General features: G+C 38.7%; 1 protein-coding gene across 8 annotated transcripts in view; it reads left to right on the top strand.

Moving 5' to 3' along the window:
* The window catches only part of CEP44 (centrosomal protein 44), a 79,497-nt gene that overhangs the window by 51,589 nt on the left and 3,186 nt on the right, over positions 1-24,722 (top strand). For 2 of the 8 annotated variants that reach the window (XR_010945199.1, XM_067745344.1), the window contains 2 exons: positions 7,743-7,840; positions 22,850-22,918. Coding sequence is in view for 5 of the 8 variants with exons in the window: in XM_067745344.1 (XP_067601445.1) it covers positions 7,743-7,840; positions 22,850-22,918 (167 nt within the window). In the remaining 3 variants the exon portion in view is untranslated. Of the gene's footprint in view, positions 1-7,742; positions 7,841-22,849; positions 23,417-24,722 lie in introns of those variants that run through there. The other 6 variants (XM_067745342.1, XM_067745341.1, XR_010945200.1 and 3 more) reach the window with 4 other exon arrangements.

Raw genomic sequence — 24,722 nt, 5'->3', positions numbered from 1 at the left:
AAGATTACATAAGATTCCATTCCTCATTTTGAATAATTTTCTGTGTATTCCTAGCCAAGGTCATTTAATGTTATTGAGCTTCATTTTGATTTTTATCAAATTGTCTCTTTTCATTTTTTTCGTATTAGTTTCACCAAAAGATTGCGCTTGGGAGTCCTCATGTAATATATTTAACTATAAAGCAAAATAAAAGTCCTATGTTATACACAAACTGACTGATTTTTGACAAAGGTGCAGAAATAATTCCATGGAGGAAGGATATTCTTTTCAGCAAATGATGCTGGAGCAATCGAACATGCTAAAAAGTGAAGCTCAACTTAAACTTCACACCTTATTCAAAAATGAACTCAGGGCTTCCCTGGTGGCGCAGTGGTTGAGAATCTGCCTGCCAATGCAGGCGACACGGGTTCGGGCCCTGGTCTGGGAAGATCCCACATGCCGCGGAGCAGCTGGGCCCGTGAGCCACAACTACTGAGCCTGCGCGTCTGGAGCCTGTGCTCCGCAACAAGAGAGGCCGCGACAGTGAGAGGCCTCCGCACCGCGATGAAGAGTGGCCCCAGCTTGCCACAACTAGAGAAAGCCCTTGCACAGAAACAAAGACCCAACACAGCCATAAATAAATAAATAAATTTAAATCATATGGGCTTCTAAGAAGACCTCTGCTTAAAAAAAAAAAAAACCAAAAAAACCTCAAAATGGATCAGAGATTTAAATATAAAATGTTAGAATTTAAAACATTTAGAAAAAAAAGCGGGGGGAATATCTTCAGGACACAGGGCTGGGCAGGGCCCTTGGACATAACATCAAAAGCATGATACATAAAAATTATTTGCGAAACTGGACTTCATCAAAATAAAAATATTTTGCTCCGTGAAAGACCCTGTTAATAGAATGAAAAGACAAGCTACACACTGGTAGGTAATATTTTCAAACTGCATATCTGACAAAGGAATTACATCTAGAATATACAAAGAACTTTCAAGTCAGCAGCAAAAAAAAAAGAAAAAAGTTAGAAAATGGGCAAAAGATATAAACAGATATTTCACAAAGAGAAGATGTACATAGCATGTAAGCACACGAAAAGAAATTTGGCATCGTTAGCTACTAGGGAAATGCACCTTAAAGCCACAACGAGACATCACTATACACCTATCAGTATGTAAAATAAAACACAGTACTAAGACCAAATGCTGGGCAGAATGCCGAGAACCTGAATTTCTCACGCACTGATGGTAGGGATCTAAAATGGTACAACCACTCCGAAAAGAGTTTGGCAGTTTTTCCATGGGAATCTATATGCTATTATTGCAACATCACGTGAATCTCTATCCCATGACAAAAAGTTAAAGAAGCCACACGTTCAACATAGTAAGATGGGAATGGGCCATCACTGCATTCATTATCTTCTTGCAGTGGTAAACATGATATTGTTGATAATAATGTACATATAATAGACATGCAGAGTTTTCTTTTTAAAGTTTTTATCTCTAGTTGTTTCAGATTAAAATATCTAAAACATTCTAGCAATTTAAGGGGAAGAATCCTTTTAAACTGCTAGTCACGGCTTGCTGCACCAGAGATGTTTTATTTGAAAAAATTCAGAGGCACCACTAGATGGCAGTAGAGGTTCGTATTTTTGTTCCCTTGGTTTTTGTTTTTTGGGGGGGTGGGATGGGGGGAGGCTGAGAAAATAAGGGACAAATTTGGTTCTGCTCTCAGACCCAAATAAAAACAATATCTGTAATGATAGACATTATTGGTGATTAGCAAGGTTTAAGCTGCAAATACAATCATTAAAAAAAAAATCAATATTGGTGTAAGATAAATAAAACCTGCAATAAATAACACACACTGTGAAAGACCATGGGCAGAGTACACTTTGTAAAATAAATCTTGGACTAACAGCCTGGATGAAAATGAACAATTTTAGAGAAAAAAAAGTTTGGCATTGAGCTCTGTAATGGCAATTGGGATTTCCTGGTTCAAAATCTTAATGGCTTTCAGAAATTTTAAGCAACTCTTTTATTTCTGCCTCTTCCTACTAATAACTACACAATATTCAGCTGCTCATCATTTCTTTTTAATTTAATTTATTAAAATTTTTTATTTTATATTGGAGTATAGTGGATTAGCTACTATGTTGTGTTAATTTCAGGTGTACAGCAAAGTGATTCCGCTGTACACATACATACATTTCAGATATTCTTTTTCAGATTCTTTTTCCATTTAGTTTATTACAGAACACTGAGTAGAGTTCCCTGTGCTCTGCAGTAGGTCCTTGTTGATTATCTATTTTATATATACAGTGGTGCATGTATGCTAATCCTAAAATCCTAAATTATCCCCCCGCCCCATCATTTCTAAACTGGGAAAGTCTTCCTTTTTTAGATTACAGATTAAAGCCATATGAGGCAGAAGAACAAAATTCTGCTGTTTTTCTGATATCACATTTCAAAATACTCAATATCTTTTCGTCTTGATAAAGCTGAGAGAAAATCTCTATATCATTTGCTGGATTTTCTGTGAAATTTACTTGCTAGAGACAAATTGAAACACTGACTTAATATCAAGTTTCAAGGGATGGGGCAGTGCCGTGGGGAAGAGGGGGCAGAGGGGACCCCTGACCTGTCCATCCTGGTCTTTAATTAAAGGCTTTGTAGGTTTAAAAAAAAAAGAAAGAGAGAGAGAGAGAGAGATCCTATGCTTTTCTTCCTAGAGGTTAATTGATGGGGTTAACCCATTCATGCCTCTCATTCTAACTATATATTGTCATCAAGAATACTTCTAAGAGGACATCCCTGGTGGTCCAGTGGGTAAGACTCTGTGCTCCCAGTTCAGGGGGTCCAGGTTCAATCCCTGGTCGGGGAACCAGATCCCACATGCATGCCTCAACAATGATCTCTTGCGCTGCAACTAAGACCTGGCGCAGCCAAAATAAATAAGTAAAAAAAAATTTTTTTTTTAAAGCATATTTCTGGGCTTCCCTGGTATCGCAGTGGTTGAGAGTCCGCCTGCCGATGCAGGGGACACGGGTTCGTGCCCCGGTCCGGGAGGATCCCACATGCCGCGGAGCGGCTGGGCCCGTGAGCCATGGCCACTGAGCCTGCGCGTCCGGAGCCTGTGCTCCGCAACGGGAGAGGCCACAACAGTGAGAGGCCCACGTACCGCAAAAAAAAAAAAAAGGATATTTCTGAGGTATTTATTAGCATATGTTACTATTCTCCTGTGTCACCTTAATGTCAGATGAAGTGAAACAATGTGTATTATGTCTGGGGCTCTCTGTGTAGGAAAGACACATTCAAAATCTTGATGGAATATTCACGGAAGTGTCAAAGCAAATTTCCACATGAGTCAGGCATCAGAACAATTTTTACAAACAAATGGTGCAGCTTTTAGTCTGCCTGCTACAATGTCACCTAAACCTTATGGATGCTAGGTGATGAAGGAGTGAAATTTCTATAATGAGACATCCACAGTGAGACTGGGATGGTAACAAAGGACAACGCCATCGTGGGGTTGGAGTGTGAAAGCGCCAGGAAAGAAAGGGCTGGTATTCCCACCCCAGAGCAGGTGATCAGTAAATCCTATTGTCTGTGAACCTGGGTGAGATCAGATGAAGCTAATTCATGGTAGATTCTCAACACAGTAGATTGTTTAAAAATAAAGAGGTATTCTTAATGCCTCAGTAGAGAGAAATATCTAACATTCTCTCATTTACTTTATCCACATCAGCAAACCTTAAGAATTCTGATTTTCATGACATAGTGGTACTTCTGTATGCCCACCTTTGGTATAAATAGCAAAACAAGCCTTCCAAGGAATGTGGGTGTCTGTAAGGTCTATATTTCAGTAGAAGAATAAGATTTTTTATTTTCTCTTTAGTTCTGTAAGTCAATAATAAAATAGTTAATTCTTGAATAATATGAGTAAGTTTCCTACAACTGTTTGATAATGAGATGAATGAAGCATTTAAAATGTCATCAGCCCTTCAACGTTTATCAGTTTTCTACTTTTTCTTTAGCTTTGATAACAAACAGCATCTTGGATTTTGATATTAGAATGTTTCCTGAAGAAAATTCTACTGAGGCAAATGCATAGAGATCAATAATTAATAGTGATTCTTACAAATCCACTGGGCTGTATACTTTTTATCATGTCTCCCCTCAGTTTTATTTTTCTCAAAAACGTGACACAGTCTAAGGCACTTGATAATCTTGCATAAAATGTATTTTTCAATTCTCTTCACTGTACTGTCTCCAATCTTTTCAATCCCTGCATTTTTCTGTTTTTTCTTTGCTGATGATGTTTCCACTTGAAAAATCTATCCTTGATCCGAGTGAATCTCTTGGAGGATATATGTAATACAGATAGCGACAGACAGGCATTCAGAGAATTTGGCCCTGGAGCTCAGAATCTCGGTGTTGTATTTTATGAAGATGAATATATATCCAACTTGTCAGAGTTAAATGTCATCACATTGAGATAAAACTTTGACCTTACCCAGTTGATTGGAAGTTGAATTTTGTTTCTTGAAGTGGGTCTCTAGAACCTCCTAGCAACAGCTCTTGAGTGACTTGTTTTTTAATACTTTTAGGACAAGCACCAGGGGGATAGATTAATGTTTTATTATAGGAGTGCATTTGGTTCATGTGCTCAGCATTGATACCCAAAGCAGCACAGTCCTGAGAAATTGCCTGAATATTTGTAGGAAAGAAATTGTCCACTGCATCATAAAGAAGAGGCTTTTTGGAACAAATCTCACTGCAAATTTCAATACTTTACGCTTTAAAATAGTGAGAGATAAGTCACAGTGCTCTCCTCCAAGCATGCCCACACAGTGACCTGACTGCTACCACTTGTGGTTTACATGGAAACTTTCTTTAATTGCTCAGATCGGGTTTTGAGCAGCATTACACTCAACCTCGTCTCTGCCTCCTCGGCAGGGTAGCAAGACGTAGATACTGCATTTTTATGAATGCCAACATTAAACCAGAGAGTTAGAAGGTGCTGGGGTCGATGGTTCCCAACCCTTGAGAAGCATTTGGCTATACATACCAAAGTGCTATTTACTTTTGTGAGCAGGCGATTAATCTGTGCTACCCAATTCACAACTGAGTGGAAATCAGGGAAGGTAGGAAAAAAAAGGAAGAAAGAAAGAAAGATCTACAACTGTTTCAATACCTAGTACATGATTGGCGCTGTCTAGGCACTATAAAACCCTTTTTGATCATCAAATCTTTACAACCCTATGATGTAAATTTCTTTTTACACACAAGGAAGCGGGAATTCAGAAAGGTGATATGACTTAAGTTCACATAGCTTGGAGCAGGTAGAGCACGGTTTTAAACCCTGATTTGTCTGCCTCAAGACCTAGTGCTTTTTGGAACCCTTGTGCACTGTTGGTGGGAATGTAAACTGGTGCAGCCACCATGGGAAACAGTGTGCAAATACTTCAGAAAGCTAAAAATAGAACTAACATGTGATCCAGCCATCCCTCTTTGGGGTACATATCCAAAGGAAATTAAATCAGTATCTGAAAGAGATATCCGCACTCCCAAGTTCATTGCAGCAGTATTCACAATAGCCAGTGTGTGAAAACAACTTCTGTGTCTACTGACAGATGAACGAATAAAGATAGTGTGGTATAAGAAAACGTATCTGAAGTACTTAGTATAGTATTCCTCAGGAAGTAAATTACTGCCTTTTCTGTAGTGCACTGATTTTGCGGTATTTGTTGTGTTAAAAAACGAAACCCAACCGAGTACATTTGAAGATCTAATTAGCTTTATCCAACGATTCATGGATCAGGGAGCATCCCATCTAACAAGCAAAAGGGAGTTCTGAGGAGCTGTACAAAATGGAAGGCTTTTATAGGCAGAAGGGGATAGAAAGAGGAAGTTTATAACAAAGAGTGGATTGTCTCAGGCAAGGTCACCTTCCTTTGGAGACAGGCAGGGTTCTATTCTGCCGGTGACCTCACCAGTACTGGTCAGGTAATTCCAGATTGACTGGTTAAAGGTCACTTTTCTGGGAGTGGCTGAAACTGTAATTAGGTTGGATATTAAATCTTCGTTTGCTGTTGTGGGGTAAGTGACCTCATTCTGGGCTTCTCTTTCTTTTCTTTTCTTTTTTTTTTTTTTTTTTTTTTAGCAATTCCCCCCTTTTGATCAGACTCTCAGCTTCACTGGGAAGATGGCATTAGGGCCACTTCCAGCTACCATTCTGAAGTTCTTGCAGTTTTTATTGATCCTTGTGTGTTAGTCATAGGTCATGATGTTTTTGTGCTTAATCTCTGTGATATTCACAGGCCATGATTTCAGGTTCCCTTTTTTTTTTTTTTTTTCTCCCTGCAGTGGGCTGTTCCCTAACCAGAGATTGAACCCATGCCCCCCGCATTGGAAGCATAGAGTCTTAATCACTGGACCATCAGGGAAGTCCCCAGCTTCACAATTTTTAAGTTGGTCTTTCTCTTCATTCCTTTTTTGATGTTCCAGTCTTAGGGAGATCACTTGCTTGGTGGTTAGTGGCTGTGGACATGCACTGGAAACTTTTGAGAGCACTTAGCATGCCAGGGAGACTACTAGGACTAGTATAGGTAGGGCAATTCCCAATGTCTGGAGTGCATGTCAGAAGCATAGTCTCCAAGACCCAAACTAATCTAAATCAAGTAAGTCCAAGAAGGACTCCATTGAAGGAGTCACCTTTCTAAGCCCAGTGGCTTGCTCAGGCATCTTCTGTAACTGAGCTTCAACTTCCCCAGAAGTGTTCATCTAGGAGCAGCAGGTGGTGTTGGTCAGGGAAGTAGGGCCCAGCCAGAGGAAGAGAGTCCTGAATCGCAAATGCCTCCTGGTTATTCCTGTTTGAATCAAGACTGAAAAAGGGACAACCATGGATGCCAGTCAAAATGTTAGGGTCTGTAGACCACACAGGCAGTTTTATTCTTGTCTTTTGGTCCTTTTCTTTTTATAGAGCCTAGATGCAATGTTCACCAAGTTTGGGGTGTTAGCCAGAAAGAGGAAAACAGACCAAAGAAGAAATGGGGGACAAAGAAAGGATTTGTACCTGGGAGGGACCCAGAGGGTCCTATCTGGTTTCAGTCCTCCCTTTTCTTTGATACTTATCAATCATGAGGAGAGCAAGTGTTGGACAAGAAAGGGAGTAACGGACGGAGAGGTTAATCATATACTCGGCAGAGGAGCTCGGTTTTAGGGGGACTCAGTTGCACAATGGGTCTGGACTTGGAAAGGAGGGGACAATGGAAATCTTTATTTTTCTCACTAGACTGGGCACTGAGACAGACATCTGAGGGAGCTGACTTTGGCAAGAATTTTAACCTTACCTGGCTTCTGCCAGCTTTCCAAGGATATGCAAGATTTTTCATTAATATTAGTTTCTTTGGCTATTTAAGGGAATAATGTAACAGCTTACCAGAAAATTCCTCAGAGTCCCATCAACCCTGGGAGAGACCCATATGAGTGCCCTCCTTCAAGGGTATATCTAGGGGCATCTGTAAGACCACTAACTTGACGGACTTCTGTTTATTGTCACGTAGTCTCCTCAGAGTGGAAAGACAATCCAGACAGAATTGCTAGAATGAGTACTTAAACACAGGAGGATAGAGGGGGGCAGTAGGAGTTATGTCAGTCTTTAATCTTTCATTTTAGGTACCTCTTGTGTCTTTCATTTTTCATTAGCCTTTAGCAACAAAACTTTTATTTTATTTTATTTTATTTATGTTTTAGGCCACACCACGAGGTATGTGGGATCTTAGTTCCCCGACCAGACATTGAACCCACACCCCGCTGCAGTGGAAGCAGAGTCTTAACCACAGGACCACCAGGCAAGTCCCAGCAACAAAATTTTTAATGAAGCTATTTTGGAATTTTGAAGCCTTTCTGGAGGCTTCTGTATGCCAATTAAAACAGGCATTCCATTCTGCTTGCTTGATTTTGGAGTCCTTGCTTCTGAGTACACTTCTTAAGTAAAGGATCTTGTGTAATTGGAATGTTTCCCATAATGGCCTTGTAATTCTAGGTTGTTTTTAGTAAGATTTTTGTCATTTTTGTAGATATCTACAGTGTCTGGGACCATAGTTCTTAGACATAGAATAAGTAGGTGTGTCAGAAGGCGATATGCTTAACTTTTTAGGATTTGAGGATCTACATAAAACAAAACAAATAAACGTATGCACCTTAACACACCAGCAGTGACCAAGAAATGTTACTGCAGAGTATCCAAGGGAACGCCCTGTGTGCACCACCGGCAGGAGCTTGGGACAGGGGAAAGGGCCGAGCCAGCAGGCCCCCCGGAAACAGGACTGCAAGACTAGTCTGGGTTTCCAAAAAGGGGAACTGTGAACTGAAAAGCCAGTTAGGTAGGGAGCTCAACACAAAGAGATCATCCAATTTAACCAGTGTTAAGGTCTGATGAGCAGTCTTATAAAATTAAAATTAAAAATATATTTCCGTGAGTTTGGGGAATCCTGTGAATCTGATGATTATCAATTGAATCATGTGACTCAATTCTTAAGGCATCTTGGTCTAGATTAAGTTTGCTTTGATAATGAGCTCAAGGGGCTCATCAATTTTTCAACAGAAGATTCAGTTTATATCTTGCTTTCCTAATCTGTGCTAAGATACTGGAATTAAGGACTCTTAAAGTGAAGCATGTTAATTAAAGCTTATTTATCAGGACCTCATCATCAGACAGATTTGCGGATGACCTTCCCATTCCAAGAGGTAATAAAGCTAAAAACCCGAGCTTCCTTCAGAGGTGCGATTGTTGGGTTGACTGTTCTGCTGTCTGACAGCACAATCTCTTATCCCAGAAGTACTGATTTAGTCATTTTACCAAGAAGTCAGAAGTACATAACGAGTTCTGTAAGGTCTTCCAAAATAAGTAGGACTCTGTCTCATATTACTTTGAAGCAAAAAGTTTTTGTTTTTTGTTTTTTTTTAAACCTTTAAGATCAGAGTGATCAGGAAGCCAATTTGCTAACCTGAGAAAAGTAACCTTTTCGCTGGGCTGACGCAGTTTGGGAAGCTGTCTCTGAGCCTACACTGGTTTACTGGGTGATCTACATGTTGGCATTTACTTTTGATTGTGTGGATGTTAACGTTTCCTTTTTCTTTATAGCTGTACTTTGCTCGTAGCAAAGCATAAGGGCCGGGCTGAGGAGTGTTCCTTTCCAGTATCCAGGTGTCCTACCTGGATGTCATACCATCACATCACAAAAGGAGAAATCCTTTCATAATCCTCTGATGTAGGTACTCATCAGAGGTACTATCTACACTTTTCAGATGAGTAAACCATACCTAATGGTGTTTATCACGAGAGCTTGTGATTAAATATTTTCCCCAATAGAGGGTGCATAGGCCAAACATTTTAATAGATCCAAGAAAGCTTCACATAGATTAATTAATTGCTCTTTAGCCAGTCTGAAAAGGACAATAACATAACCTGATTTTGGGGGGGAAGATATTTTATTTTTCCACATTTTATTCTCTCATACACATCTTTAGATATCAAGAACAGAACATGTTGTCCTAATTAGTATGGCACTGAAAAATGTTAGAGAAACTTGTTCTGATTTACTTTAAATCCTGAATACAGAATATGATTTTTTTCCTTTTTATTTTGATAGTTTAAAAACATTTTTATCTTTGATTATCTTACTTAAAGGTAACCTACTTGCTAGCTATGTAAACCTGAGCAGGCTACTTACTAGCTCTGGGCTCCAATTTCCTCATCTATCAAATAGGAGAAAATAATAATAAATACCTCCCAGGAGTGTTATCATAGTAATGGGTTAATTTTCAAAAAGTGACTATAGTAAGGCTTGGAACCTAGTAAGAGCTACGGGTTTGCTAAGTAAAAATTAAAGAGGGATAACATGTCCAGAGAAATCAGCCTATTTTTTTCCCCAGATAATTTCTAATGAACATTCTTCAATTAGGAGAAATAAAAGTATAAAAGAGTGACCCCTCAGAAGTATTTTCAGGTGTTGATTTAGAGTGTGCTCTAAGGATTGCAGCTCATCCTCTCTGGGCTGTAACCAGAGTATCAGCTCTTCAAGGGTTGGAATGGTATCTAACTCATTTTTACCCTCAAGCACAACAAAGAATTTTCCAGAATGCTGGTGTCCATGAAATATTGGTTGAATTAACAAGCATTTAATATGTTCTTTTTTGGTAAGTTTCCTGGAATTTCCAGCTTGGTCAGACACACCCTCTTCCAGACATCTCTGGTTAGTTCGGGTCCCTATGACTACGGCACATCGACCACAAAGTTGCTGTGGTGGGAGAATTCTGACATAACCAGGAGTGCCTGGAAGAGCTCAAGGTTGATAGCACAGAGCAGAGGTTGATAGCTTATAAAAACCTTACTGTCAAGTTCATCGTCCTCCCATTAAATACTTCTAAAATAAATTTTGAAAATAAGGCCATGGCTTTGGTGTCCTTCCGTTTGCATCAATGTGGGGAAGCATGTAATCAAAGTATCTCATGCAAAAAAAAAAAAGAAAAAGAAAAAGAAGAAGATTTTTGATAATGCCTGAAATTTTAAAACATTGTGTCTGATGAGTAGAATAGTTTTTAGAAGAGATCACTTTAGGGAAATTCAATACCTTAAAAAAATTGTTTAGCAAAGTGTTTATTGAACAATCAGGAAAATAAAATAATCTCTTGTCCATATTTAAACCATTTTCTAGAGGCTGCAGAAATGCACTTAAATATTACCATTGTTTTTTACATACTTATTGATGTCCTAGATTCTTATGGAGACAATGTACTAAGCATGAGAGTGATCAGTTTTAGTTATCATCGTCATTATTGTTGAATTTAATACCCTTTAATACCCTTCATTCCTCACCCCCTCCTCCCAATTCCCACCACCATCCACTTCCTTCTTGGTCTAATCTAATCTTCCTCAGACTTGATCCCAGCCTGACTTAAACGAATTCATGCTGCTCTGCTCCACTAAATCCAGCAAGAGTTATGGTTGTGGAGTTTGCTGCCAGAAACTAAGCCCCGAATCTCCTTCATCATTTCCTTGACCTGCTAGAAATCCAGTAGCTAAATGGGAGCTGCAAAACTGACCCTACAGCCACTTCTGCCTACACCGGACCTCCTCTGAAGTTAATAGCAGCTCTTACCGCAGCCTCGGAAAAGCGTTTGCTTAAAAACTGTGTAAGAGAGTAGTGGGGGAAGACAAAGCGATTACAAGAAGGAAGAAGTGTATGAAAGCTGGTGAAAGTATGAATGACTGCAGAGCCAAAGTTGATGGATGAGCTCGTAGGGGAAGGGATTCGTCTGGACTGAGGGGTCAGTGATGGAGGAAAACCTGTGCAACAGAGACAGTACATAGTGAAGTAACCATGGAGACAAGACTCTTTTCTCCCAAGACTCTTCCACATCTTCTTTCCTTAACGATTTTCTTTTTGATAATATCATCTCAAGAAACCACCTTGTTTTAACCTGCCAGGATTCTAGAAATCCATGTTTCTTCACGACATCCTTGTTATGGCCCTAGGATGCGATGCTGTTGGCGGTAGATATATTTAAGTGAGATGTCTTCCAGAACTGAGGAATCCCAGTGGCTTGTGTTTCCGGTCAGCTGTTACTGTCTGCGGCTACCCTCTGCGATGTAGGTTGTTTTGTGGAAAACACAGGATTAAAGCAGACACACAGCGTGCTTGTTCTCAGCGCCTGCGCTAGTCTGCTACGGCTGCCACGGCTGCCACGACAAAATACCATAGACGGGGTGCCGTAAATAACCAAGATTTACTGTCTCACAGTTCTGGAGGCTGGAAGTCTGAGATCAAGGTTTCAGCACAGTTGGTTCTTTCTGAGAACTGAGAGGAAGAATCTTTCTAGCTTCTGCTGGTTTGCCGGCTGTCATTGGTGTTCCTTGGCTTGCAGAAGCTTCAGCACAATCTTTGCCTTTATCTTTGCGTGCTGTCCTCCCTGTGTGTGTCTGTGTTCAAATTTCCCCCTTTTGTGAGGATACCAGGCACATTGGATATGGTGCTCACTCCCCTCCAGTATGACCTCATTTTAACTAATTACACTCGCAACCACTCTGTTTTCAAACAGGTCACGTTCTGAGGTATTGGGAGCAATGACATCATCCTATGAATTTGGGGGGTGGTGCATAATTCAATCCATAACAGTGCCGATTCGGGGAAATTTCACTTAATTTACTGTTATTGGAAAACTATCATTTTGATTGGGTGTTCCTTCTTGGATAGGCTTTTTCTTAATGAACAAAATCCATGAACTTAAAGACCTTTAATTAACAAAGTACAATTTCCAAGCTACTCAAATAGAAACTTTCATGTGTGTCTCACATGGAAAAACCTACCTATATGGGGTGAGAGTGGGGCACTGAGGTAACCTGGAGGTGGGTGAGGACAGGTACAGCTGATCACTGGGGTCCAGCTTGCCTCTCTGCAATCACAGAGCCCTTCTCTTTCCTTCTTTCATTTCATTTTTATTTATTTATTTTAAAATTTATTGAAATATAGTTGATTTACAGTGTTGTGTTAGTTTCAGGTATATAGCAAAGTGATTCAGTTATGTATATACCATACATATACCTATTCAGGCCCTTCTCTTTTGAAGTCAGGCCAAGTTACCCAAAAGAATCCTAGCAGTCTGTTTTTAACAGACTGTTTCTACACTAACTGGAATGAATTCTCTCCAAGCACATCTTCACCCCTTCGTCTGTTTGTTAAAGGAAGCCCTTCACGATGACTGCTTGTCTTCAATCTCTGGACGTGGGGTCTAGTGACAGAGAACTTGTCCAGACCTTTTCTATATCACTCAGTCAATGAGGAGCAATGGGGCTGGGGAGAGGTCATTCTGTTTCTGTTTTGTCTCTGGAATAAATTTACAAACCCTGTGAAAACATTTACCAAATTTACTGTTCATGTATCACATCCTCCCTGCTCTCTGCATGTATATACACACACACACTCTCTCTCTCTCTCTCTCTGCTGTGGGAAAGTCTTAGGGGCTATCATTGCTCATGGAATCTTCATTAACTCCCCTGAGAAATTTTAAGGTATTGGTTTATACTCAAAAATGAAGAGTATCTTATTTTTAACTCTGAACTCCTAGTACATGCAGGGAATCAACACTGTGAGTCTGACTAAAAGAGGATGATTCAGGAAAAGCCATAGGGTTAATTCAAGCAAAAACAAGAAGAGAATCACAAAAAGAATTTTATTTGGGATTTTTGAGTATCTAGAAGCTCTAATTCATTTTTTAAATACTGTGGAGAAAATATGCAACCTGCTTTCCCACCCACAAAAGCTGATGTCAGAATTCTCGTTTATTATGATTCTTATTGGAAAAGGATTTCCATTATCCAAGTAGGGATTCTCAGTATTACACACATGTGCTTGGGTGGTAGAGAACTTTGAATCTAATTTTTATAAACATATAAAATATGTGTATTTATAAAAGGGAAGATAAGGTAAAGTGTGATTATTTGTTTTGAGCACATTCTAGTTTTCTTTTCTTATTTCAAAACTAAGAATTTTTTTTCAGGGAACTATACTCCATATTTTGTAGTAACCTATAAGGGAAAAGAATCTGAAAAAGAATATATATATATATTCAGTTATGTATATGTATACTTAACTGAATATATATATAACTGAATGATTTTGCTGTACACCTGAAACTAACACAGCTTTGTAAATCAACTATACTTCAATTTTTAAAAAAGGAATGTTTTAAAAAGTATTTGTCCAGACATTTTAAGACTCCTTCCAATCGTACTGTTAAATTAATTAAATTAATTAAACAAGGAAACCATTAGAATGAGGGTGTCTAATGCCTTAGCAGCCTCTGTAAGCCACCAAGACCTAAGCCACCAGCAATTCCTGTGAATGCCTGCAGGGCAAGAACTACCAATCGCAACCCGCCAGCTCCACTTTCCCAAATAATGAAAGCGTGAAGCTGTAGCAGGTCAGATGAGTTAGTTACTTTGCTTCTGCATTTTCTCCACAAGACCCTTGTCCCAGCTCCTCTCTGTGGAGTACTCCTAACCACTTCTGGGTTGGCACTGCCCCATTCACACTGATGTTTGCTCAAATAAACTCTTAGCAATGTTAACATGTCTCAGTTTATCCTTTAGCAGTACCATCGAGGCACTAGTCTTCTTTTATTAAACCTTGTTCCTGATTTTTGTGGCACCACGAGAGAGTGATTCAAGAAGGACAAGTGAGCATACACACACACACACACACACACACAAACACACACACACACACACTATTGCCGGCATCCTTCTTTAAGGAACGTGTCTTGCCCTTAAAGAGTGTGTTAAGGATTGTACTGGAGACAGAGTGCTAACATTTCTCAGATTCTTTGCGATTACGCAGGACTGTGTGACTAGTTGTGGTCAATAGTTGTGGGTGGAAATGATGTGTAATATTTGTTACCTTAGCATAACGGCCTCTCTCTCAACTAATACAAAGATCTGCACAAGATACATCACAACACACTTTCATTTTTCAGATATCAGCAATTTTATCTTCCCGGTGTGAGAAAGATGGAGAAGGTGTATTCTGACAGTCAGGGGCTCTCAGTTTGGGATCATCTTTACAGCTAGGAAACAGGAGGGGACCAACCCATCTTTATAGCTGACATATCAGATGAAAGATCAAAGGGACTGTCTTATCTTAAGAGGAAAATGTCATCACTTAAAATTTCATGCTGCTAACTGATGACTTTTCACTTACAGGACACTCAGGACTACCCAAGATATTGTCTTTGCTTAATTTAAATACATTTTTAACTTCCAACTCCAATGTTTAAACATTTGAATCCTTCTGTTAATCATACATTTTAAGTAGCAGAGCCAACACTGGCAGCTGTTATATTATCTCAAAAAGACAATGTAACCTAAAATCAATTAGGCTCATCCCATTTGAGTATTCAACTTATGATCATACAAAATTTAATCTCTTGAAAACAGGTTTTTGACAATAATCAGACCTACTAAAATTATCTTCCAAGAAAGTAATTGCCTGAAGACATGGTATAAACGAAAGAAGCTGGCCTTACCTCCATATTGCCCAGAACAATGCACCCTCTCTCTCTACCTTGATATTCTGAGATTGTAGCCGCCATAACACCCAAGAATGGGGGATATAATTGTTCCAACTGACATACTTAGGAGTATGAAAAAAGAAGAGAGGAGAGCGGAGTAAGAGAGGTTGGGATGCAGGGGCGGGTAGGATGGGACGTAAATGTTCACAGGGTGTCAGGGTGGGTCTCGTTGAGAAGGTGTGATCTGAATAAAGATTGATGGAGGAGAAAGAGTGACCATGAAGGGATCTGGGGAAACAGTTCGAAGAGGAGGGCTCCGGGAAAGCCAAGTCTCTCCGTGGGAGCGTGGGGATCACGAGAACCAGCAGAGAGCTGTCCACGGCTTTCCCTCCATTGTGATGCCAGACCTGGGACTCTTCTGAGCTGTAGAGCTGTGAAGCCCAGTTTTCACGTCATGGCCAGAGGCAGGGATGGCACACACTCTGCCCCGGATTCCTTCCCTCTATGGCGTAACAGTACGCACTCTGCCATTTTTGTGCATGACTTTAAATACATGAGTCAGTATTGCAAGCATTAGCTGTGCAAGTTCTTGGCTAAGGAAAGATTAATTTTTAACCTGATCTGAGCCTAAGCCTGAGGAATGAACTCAGAAATGGGGCAAATGAAACTTTACTTTGGGATCTGGATAATCGGAAGGATGGTTTCCTGTCAGTATGAAATGTGTCACTAGGATTTTAAGTCTCTATTGGATAGTCAAAGTGGCACATATGATTACTAGTCACCCAAAATATTCCAGTAACAAAATGAGTGGCTGATATGAGAATTCTTAATGGCTGATATGAGAATTCTTCTAAGGGAGAAATGCAACTTTTTTTTCTAAAACACCCGGCTGGATAAGCCCTTGAGGGTTCATAGGTTTTGATGAAGAGCGTGAACTGTGAGGCTATAAAATTGGAGGTCTGAGTCAAGATTGTTTATTGCTGCAGGAGACTTGGATCTAGATTGTATAGGAGTTATGGGCCGAGTTAAAAGGCGGATGGATAGTGTAAACACTGGTCGTTGGTTGGTTATGAGATTGTACATTTTTTATTAAGCATTATTGACATATTCAAACATGGCATGGAATGATTCCTAAAGCACAAGAACTCTCTGATAAATGTTTCCTGAGTTTCTATAATAATGAAACACTAAAGGACTTACAAAGACCACCACAAGCCTTTTAATCAACGATTAATTCCAGGAACAAATTGTAAAATTAAATTCATTACAGGAAAGCCTCGTTTACTTTATCATTGTAACAAATGAAAAGTTTGCAAGAGAGTTTGAGGAAACTTATAATCAAAGACAAGGACAAAGCTCAGAAGCCAGGGTGTGAGTGACAGTGTCATTTGATAAAGTTCCCTGAGATGTCTGTAGTCATTTACTTATTGGGTTGGAGAAGCTCAGCTAAGAAAGTTTAATTTATCAAACAGATTTATCTTTTCAAGATGTTCTTATAAACAACATAAACACCATATTGTCTAAGATGAGCTTCTGGCCATACATAATTAGGAATTGACACTATAATTTTTCAAGCCATATAGCTAGTGAAGTTAGAATCAGATAATTTCTACTAGCTGGTTAAGGTTATAAAGAATGGTCAGTATGACACTGGGTATTATAAGTGCTCTCAGCTCCTGCAGGAAAGTCTTTGATTTTCTCTCACCTGCTGTGTATCAGGATGACTGTTTAGAAGTCTAATGTGTTTGCTGCCTCTCTGTGAATTAGAAGAGAAGAGGAAAGGAGAGAAAAGAAAAGAGGATAAATGTCTTAGGCTGAGTGACCTCAATAAAGGGAGAATGCGAAAACCAAACCCACTGCCACCCGAATGCTAGATATTCAGGAGAGAAAACTTTCCAACATAGACCATATAGATGGGAAAGAGACATCACCAGCCATTAAGCTGGGGCAGAAGGAATTCATTTACATCTTCACCGTGTCTGGAAATTAGATGGTGGAGGTGGTGCTGATGAGTAGGTGGACAGTATAGAGGTTGGGGGAAGATCAGTCCGTTCATTTATCTAAAGAGGACCAGCCTGAGTACGAGACCAAAGTTCACGAGAAAATGCTGAAGGAGAGCGACAAGTCTCTGTTCCAGGAATTGGGAACCAGTACGACCGAGAATGAGAATGAGTGTGTGGACAAATGGGAGAGCAGGTCAGAGAAGAAAGAAACCATTTCAGGCGTGGTGCCTCTGGACTCGTCACCTGTACCTCTAATAACAATAGCAGTCACCTCCAGACCAGCCAGGTCAACGACAGCTAACCTTCATTCAGTCCTTTCTGTGGGCCAGGCACGGTTCTCAGTGCATTATATTATTTTATTCTCGCAATAAACTTATGAGGCTGGGAAAAAAATAAAGAAGGCCTCAGGGGAGAAATGGGAAGGATTCTTATCCAAGTGAACTTGAACTTCCAAGGAGGTACAGGCGGTATGCCTAGAATGCTTTAATTAGAAATGGGCTCTGATGTTGGGAATGAATTTCCTGACAAAATACCATCTTTCAATGATCTGGTTAGTTACTCATTGCCCGCTACACCCAAGCAACAACCCTGGGCCACCGCACTGGTGAAGAGTTATGTAATCCCATGATTGCCTTAAGTGAATACTGAAGACATAAGCAGTGAATCCTCCAAACTCTCAAGTGTTTTCATCCATACCATAACTCCTGGTCATGGCCGTTACTTTTTTTCTTCATGTATTTTCTTCATTCAGAAAGAATGATTCAAAAAATTTTTAAATGATGCCATATCATGCCACTCCCTGATTATATGCTTCAGTGGTTCCAGGACTCTGTGTTTCAAAGCACTCAATTTTACTTGATAGAACTTTCCTCAATCACGTGTTATTATTTATTTAATCTGTTTATTTGCTGAATATCTGTTTCTTCTATTAAACGATTAGCTTTATGAGGACAGAGAGCATATCAGTTTATCCAGCCATTATTTTTTATTCATACTTCTTGAACAAGATAAAAATGTTTCCTGACCACATGGACCTCACAGTTTACTAGGAAAATTTTTAAAAAATCAAGCAGGTAGTAATATAAAGTATGAGTTGCAATTTTAGAGACAGTAATGCCATGGGGGTGCATGGAAGAAATAGCTAGCCAGTCTGAGGGATTGGATTAGGTCAGAAAAGAATTTCTGGTGTAAATGATACGTAAGCCGAAACTTAAAAGGTGAACAAATGCTAACCAGGCGATGAAGATGGCTGAGAATATTTCTGGAAGAGGGGAGAGATGGTAAAAGAATGATGCTACGGATGCTTATGATACGGTTCAACATGGATGTGCCTGGTGTGTGAGGTGAGTGACGAAAAAGGAGACTACACAGATAGGAAGGGTGTTGTGAGCCATCTCTGAGCTCTTAAGAGCATCAGAAAAGCCATTGAAGTGTTATAAATTAGGATTCAAAGGATCACAGAAACTCATCCAGGTACTTGGGCTTCTTTTTGAGAAAGACCAGGGGGAAAGGATAGAGGTAAGCAAGTCAGACAGTTTCAGTAAGCCAAGTGAGTAGCTAGGATGACTTGAAATCGGACAGGAGCGGGGCCGTTGGGAAAAGAGAAAAGTCTAAAAATGATTGGAAAGTAGGTTAAACAAGATTTGATTTTTGACCAAATGTGGGAATGAAGGACAGAAAAGAGTTAAAGGAGACTCTGAAGTTTCTGGCGTGGGCAGTGGGGAACGCATAGGAAGAAGCTGGTTGGAGAAAAGGTGAGGATGATGGAGTTCAGTTTGGGATACACTGAGCTTAAAATGCCCAGAAGCCAGCAAAGTTGCAGTGTCCACTAAGCAGGTATGCACACAGGTAGGAGGCTTCACAGAGAAATCGGGCACAAAGATTTGAGACTTATAACCATGGAGTTGATAAAAATCACCAGGAGTGCCTGTGCAGAGCAAGCAGAGAAGATGGCCTCGGTAGGACTAAACCGTGAGGAAATAATTCATATTTAAAGGGCAAGCGTGAGAAGAGGACCTTTAAAAAATATCTGAAAGGAAAAGAGGTTAGGATTATGGAAATCAATGGAAGAAAGGGTTTCAAGAAAGGAATGGTCAACAAGTGGTGAAAAGTCCCCAGCAGATCTGTCAAAAGAAATTTGCCACTCACCTTGACAGTAGTGGTTTCAGTAGGGAAGAAAGCTGGATTGCAGTGGGATACCAGGGAATGGGGATTAAAATACATAACTGTTAAAAGACGCTTAGTTGAACAGGAAGAGAGATAGGGGGATAGCTGGAAGGGAGTGTGCCGTTAGCAATTTTTTTAACTTTTATTGGAGGAGATGCTCAAACATGCTTCATACTTACACAAAACAATCAGTAGAAAGTGAGTGGTGGAAGACACCAGTGTAATTGAAGAAAAATGTTCAAATCTTTATATTCTGAAATATATGTGATTTTCTAACATGTGGGTAAAATCAAACATCGGGAAATCATGCTAAGTATGACAACAGTATTCTATTTTCAAGCAGTTTCCATTATCTGTCAAACATTGTAGAACATTTAAGTTAGGCATGAAATTTATTTTGGCTCATAATGTCCTTAATAGAAACTTTGTTTGGATTTCATTGTTGACAAGATGTTTGAAATTGGACATTTTGGAGCATAGCCATCCATTTGTTACGCATTTCCTGGTGAAAGTCTTCAACTTTCTGAAGAAAAGTATTGAGGATTATGTTAAACAGCTAGAGGCGGCAAAGCAAATTTCTTGTTCTGGGTCAAGTAAAGAAGTCTGTGGTATCAACTAGTTAGATATGTTACACTAATGAGAGCAAAATTAGCTTTGACCCATTTCTCGCAGGTCTAGAAAAACATGAGATATAATTTCTACCACACACAAAGTGTTGCATCAGAATAACATAGGGTATCACTGTTGAGCCTAGAAAGGGCCAGGCTTATGCTGTACTTGGACAGACCCTGCCTCCCAATGGGACCAGAAACCTCAATGACTCTCCAGGTTGAATCAATTCAGAGATTTTGGAACTATGTGGAGATTCACACTGGAAAGTCAGGGGCCACTACTGATGATCTCAAGAGGTGACAAATTCCACCAGGATATGCAGTTGGTGAAGACTTTCCATGTGAGCAAACACAAATCAGCTCTGATACAAGGTGCATAAGAATCACAGAGAGCTCTTATGAGGATCATTGGAAAAGAAAAGAGAGACGAATGTCACTCTCATTTCATCCACATTTTCTTTTCTCTTCCTATAGATAAATTTGCGAGAATCATTCCAGAAAAGAAAATGAAAACGGTTGCTAGTCCAATAATGGAAACTGTTGTGACTAAGTTTTTGGAAAGTTTGAAATGGAAAGAGAGTTTAGTGCAGATAGGGTAAACAAATCAGCCCACCACCTGTTTTTGTTAATAAAGTTTTATTAGAACACAGCTTCACCCATTTGTGTCTGTCTTGACTATGGCTGGGGCACACTTTAGTAGTTGTAACAAAGACTTTATGGACTTCAAAGATAAAAATATTTTCTATTTGGCTCTTTAGAAAAAAATTTGCCAGCCCTCTAGTCCAGTGAATCAGTTTAGTTTTTCAAAACTTTCTTTCTGTAGGTTCCTCTTTTTCCCTGCCTATGAAAATATGCTGAAGCAAATAGCAAGTGCAAATGATTTAATTTATAATTGTGTATATGAGACTAAAGACGTAACTACTTCTCAATCAGACTTCTCTGATTTCAGTGGAAACGGATGGGGAGCAATAGGAGAAAGTGAGTGTGTAAAGATAAAGAGTGACAGGAAAATAGCTAAGAAAGCATTGATTCTGAAGGTCAAATGCACTTCCAAAGAAAATACCTTCAATTTTCATATCCTTTCAATCCTTCGTCAGATAACTCATAGACTTGGTATTTAAGAGGCTTAAAAACAATCAGATCAAATGGGTCTCATTCTTCTTGGTTGTCTTGCCCTCATCAAGTGGTAATTTCTTTATAAGGAAGGAAACAAATTTAGAGGAAGGAAACAAATTTAGAGGAAGAAAACATCGTGTGTATTGAAGTGGCTTTTTTTCTACTTGGTAGGAGTGACATTAAGTCAAAACTCTCCAAATAAAAGCTAGAATGCTATTTCCTATTATTTGCTCTGTCAAACTGGGGCTCTCCTATGTCCATACTCTTCAGAAATTTTTTTTGTGGTAGATGATCATAGAATTTGATAAATGAAGTTGGATTAATTTCTATTACTTGTTCTTAGGCAAAAATGATATCAAATGCTTAAAAAATACACTTTGCCCTAGTAATTCCTTTATTTCAAAATCATTCTAAATAAATTATTAAGGTTATAGGCAGCTACTTAAATATAGAATGTACAACAGAAGAAATCTTTACAGTAAGTAAACATGAAAAATATCTAAATAACCAATAATAAAGGATTTGGTTAAGTAAATTATGGTGTATACATTAAATGGTCTACTTACAGCCACTGAATGATATTGTAGGTAAATATTTTTTAACACAGAAAATGTTCATAATATCATCTAAGTGAAGGAAACAGGATACAACATAGTATGTACATTTTGGTACAATTTTTATTTAAAGCTATACTTTTACACCTATACCCCAGCTTTTTTTTTTTTTTTTTTTTTTTTTTTTTAGCAGTACGCGGGCCTCTCACTGCTGCGGCCTCTCCCGCTGCGGAGCACAGGCTCCGGACGCGCAGGCTCAGTGGCCATGGCCCATGGGCCCAGCCGCTCTGCGGCATGTGGGATCCTCTGGGGCATGAACGGTCCCTCCGGGACCGGGGCACGAACCCGTGTCCCCTGCATCGGCAGGCGGACTCTCAACCACTGAGCCACCAGGGAAACCCTACCCCAGCTTTTAAATTTTAAGTTTTATTTTTATTTATACCCCAGTTTTTAATTCTAAAGTGTATAATTTTTGTTATGGTCTAATTTAGACATATACACATCACATTTTTAATTGTGATTATTTTAACAATAAAATATAGATATTTTAAATGTTAAAAAACTGTATATTCTTATTTTTCTTAAATTAATTTTTAAAATATAAGAATATTATTTTACATTTTGTAAAAGGCTAGTACTGTCCAATAATTAAATGTAGAAATAAAATTACAGTATATTTTACTTTCACTTGGCTAATTTTTGTTCATTATTTAAGCTTTCACTTAAAATATTTGTGAAGTTACTTTAAAAGTTTCTGAAATGAAGGTGTATTATGTTTGAATCAGACTTATTTGAGTAAAAAGCTAAGAAATAGACCTCCTTTTATCTTAGCAGTCCTCACTGAGACATGACCAAGGGCACAGAACTAGATGAACTTTGAAGTTCACTTCTAGTCTCATAATTCACTGAAAGTGCCTGAAGATGTGAACTCAGCTCCTAATTTACAGTACATCAGAGACTCTGCTTTTAGAAGTGTATGGATACTGGTATATGTAAAATATGGTGGTTAAAAAATTCAGTCCCACAAATGAAGCATCAGGATTAGAGGTGATCATTTGTCAAAAAACAGGTTAGTTTAGCTTAATAAGGCTGTCCTCCAGTTCTTGAGTTCACAGTGTTTTAGTAAAGAATTGGGGGTTCTCACATCACACCACAGTTGAGGTCTGGTCAGGAATCTAGGGTTTCCCTTTGAAAGGATCTAATCCATGTTTATGTAACTATGATTTTTCTATAATTTGTTATCTGGTCACTTATTTGTTAGTATAAATAGTCAAGATTTAAATTTTACTGCACTTGTAACTAAACAACTTGTAAAACAACTTGAATTTTTTTCTAATCAGGTTTTCTGATTTTGGAGTCTGCCTGGTTGACTGAACATCGGATGAATGACTTGGGCTTCCCTGTCTTTGGTGAGCTGGACAGATGTGGTACTTGTAAAACGTTATGGGGAAAGATCTCAATTTCATCCTTTCCACTTAAACCTAAACTCAAAAACATTTTATTTTCCCTAAAAGTATACATCGCAATTTACCTTGGAAAGTCTTGGAATACAATATTTTAGTTTCTCTGGGAATATAATTATCTGCAATGAGTTTTTACATATTGTAGGAAATTAATATTTCCCAAAGGATAGAGGGTAAACCCAGCTGCCATTTTGAGTCTTGGATGCATTGGAACATGTTTTCCTGCTGCTACTTCTGATAGAGCTGACTTGACTCCAAATAAATTGTCAGTAAAGGGAGCATTGACTTATACTGGCTTGATTTTACATATTCTCGTATATGAAATGAGTTTTTTTTGTTTTAACAAAAAGTAAGTCAAATGTCTGACTTGCTAGTTATATTTGAAAACCTTGGAAAGAAGAAATAATAAGGTAAAATTTTAATGTAGAATAAAGTGTCAGATTGGTTCCTAACAATATACCGGTATTCACTCATTCGATTACCAAATTTAATCAACATCGAAATTCCAAATCACTACCAATTTTTTGTTGTTGTTCATAAAGCCTTTCATTATTAGCCTTAAAGCCAAGGCAAAGATGAACATGACTAGGTATTTTGCTTGCTGCTCTGGTCTTTTGCTACATACTGATGTGATAGAAATTGTCTTCCTGGGTAGGCTGCCAGAAGTTTTATGTTGCTTTATCAAAATCACTTAATTACTGCTGGGACTGGATTTTAAAGCTACATTTTCCTCTGACATTTGGGTGCTAAACTGAGCCACTATGTATATTTTTGAAATGTAAAAAGCTATATTCTGAAAGATTTTTTTGGTGTTCGACAAAAGTGCCTTGTTCATTGTTATTTAAAAGTATTAACCTCAATTACCTCAATTGTAATTAAACTTAGTATTTAATTAGTATTCAACCTAATTAAACTCAAAAGCTTTTGCACAGCAAAGGAAACCATAAACAAAACAAAAGGACAACCCACAGAATGGGAGAAAATGTTTGCAAACGATGTGACAAACAAGAGATTAGTCTCCAAAATTTACAAACAGCTCATGCAGCTCAATATCAAAAAAACAAACAACCCAATCAAAAAATGGGCAGAAAACCTAAAGAGATATTTTTCCAAAGAAGACATACAGGTGGCCAAGAGGCACATGAAAAGATGCTCAACATCGCTAATTATTAGAGAAATGCAAATCAAAACTGCAATGAGATATCACACCAGTCAGAAAGGCCATCAGCAAAAAATCTGCAAACAATAAATGCTGGAGAGGTTGTGGAGAAAAGGGAGCCCTCCTACACTGTTGGTGGGAATGTAAATTGGTGCAGCCACTATGGAGAACAGTATGGAGGTTCCTTAAAAAACTAAAAATAGAGCTACCAGATGATCCAGCAATCCCACTACGGGGCATATATCCAGAGAAAACCGTAATTCAAAAAGACACATGCACCCCAATATTCATTGCAGCACTATTTACAATAGTCAGGACATGGAAGCAACCTAAGTGTCCATTGACAGATGAATAGATAAAGAAGATGTGATATATGTATACATATATGTGTGTACGTATATATATATGTGTATATATATATATATAAAAAATGTAATATTACTCAGCCATTAAAAAGAATGAAATAATGCCATTTTCAGCAACATGGATGGACCTGGAGATTATCATATTAAGTGAAGTAAGTCAGACAGAGAAAGACAAATGTATGATATCGCTTATATGGGGAATCTAAAAAAAATGATGCAGTTGAAC

This window comes from Pseudorca crassidens, chromosome 7, assembly GCF_039906515.1.
Source record: "Pseudorca crassidens isolate mPseCra1 chromosome 7, mPseCra1.hap1, whole genome shotgun sequence".
Taxonomy (NCBI): Eukaryota; Metazoa; Chordata; class Mammalia; order Artiodactyla; family Delphinidae; genus Pseudorca; species Pseudorca crassidens.
This window is presented reverse-complemented; position numbering and strand designations above follow the sequence as displayed.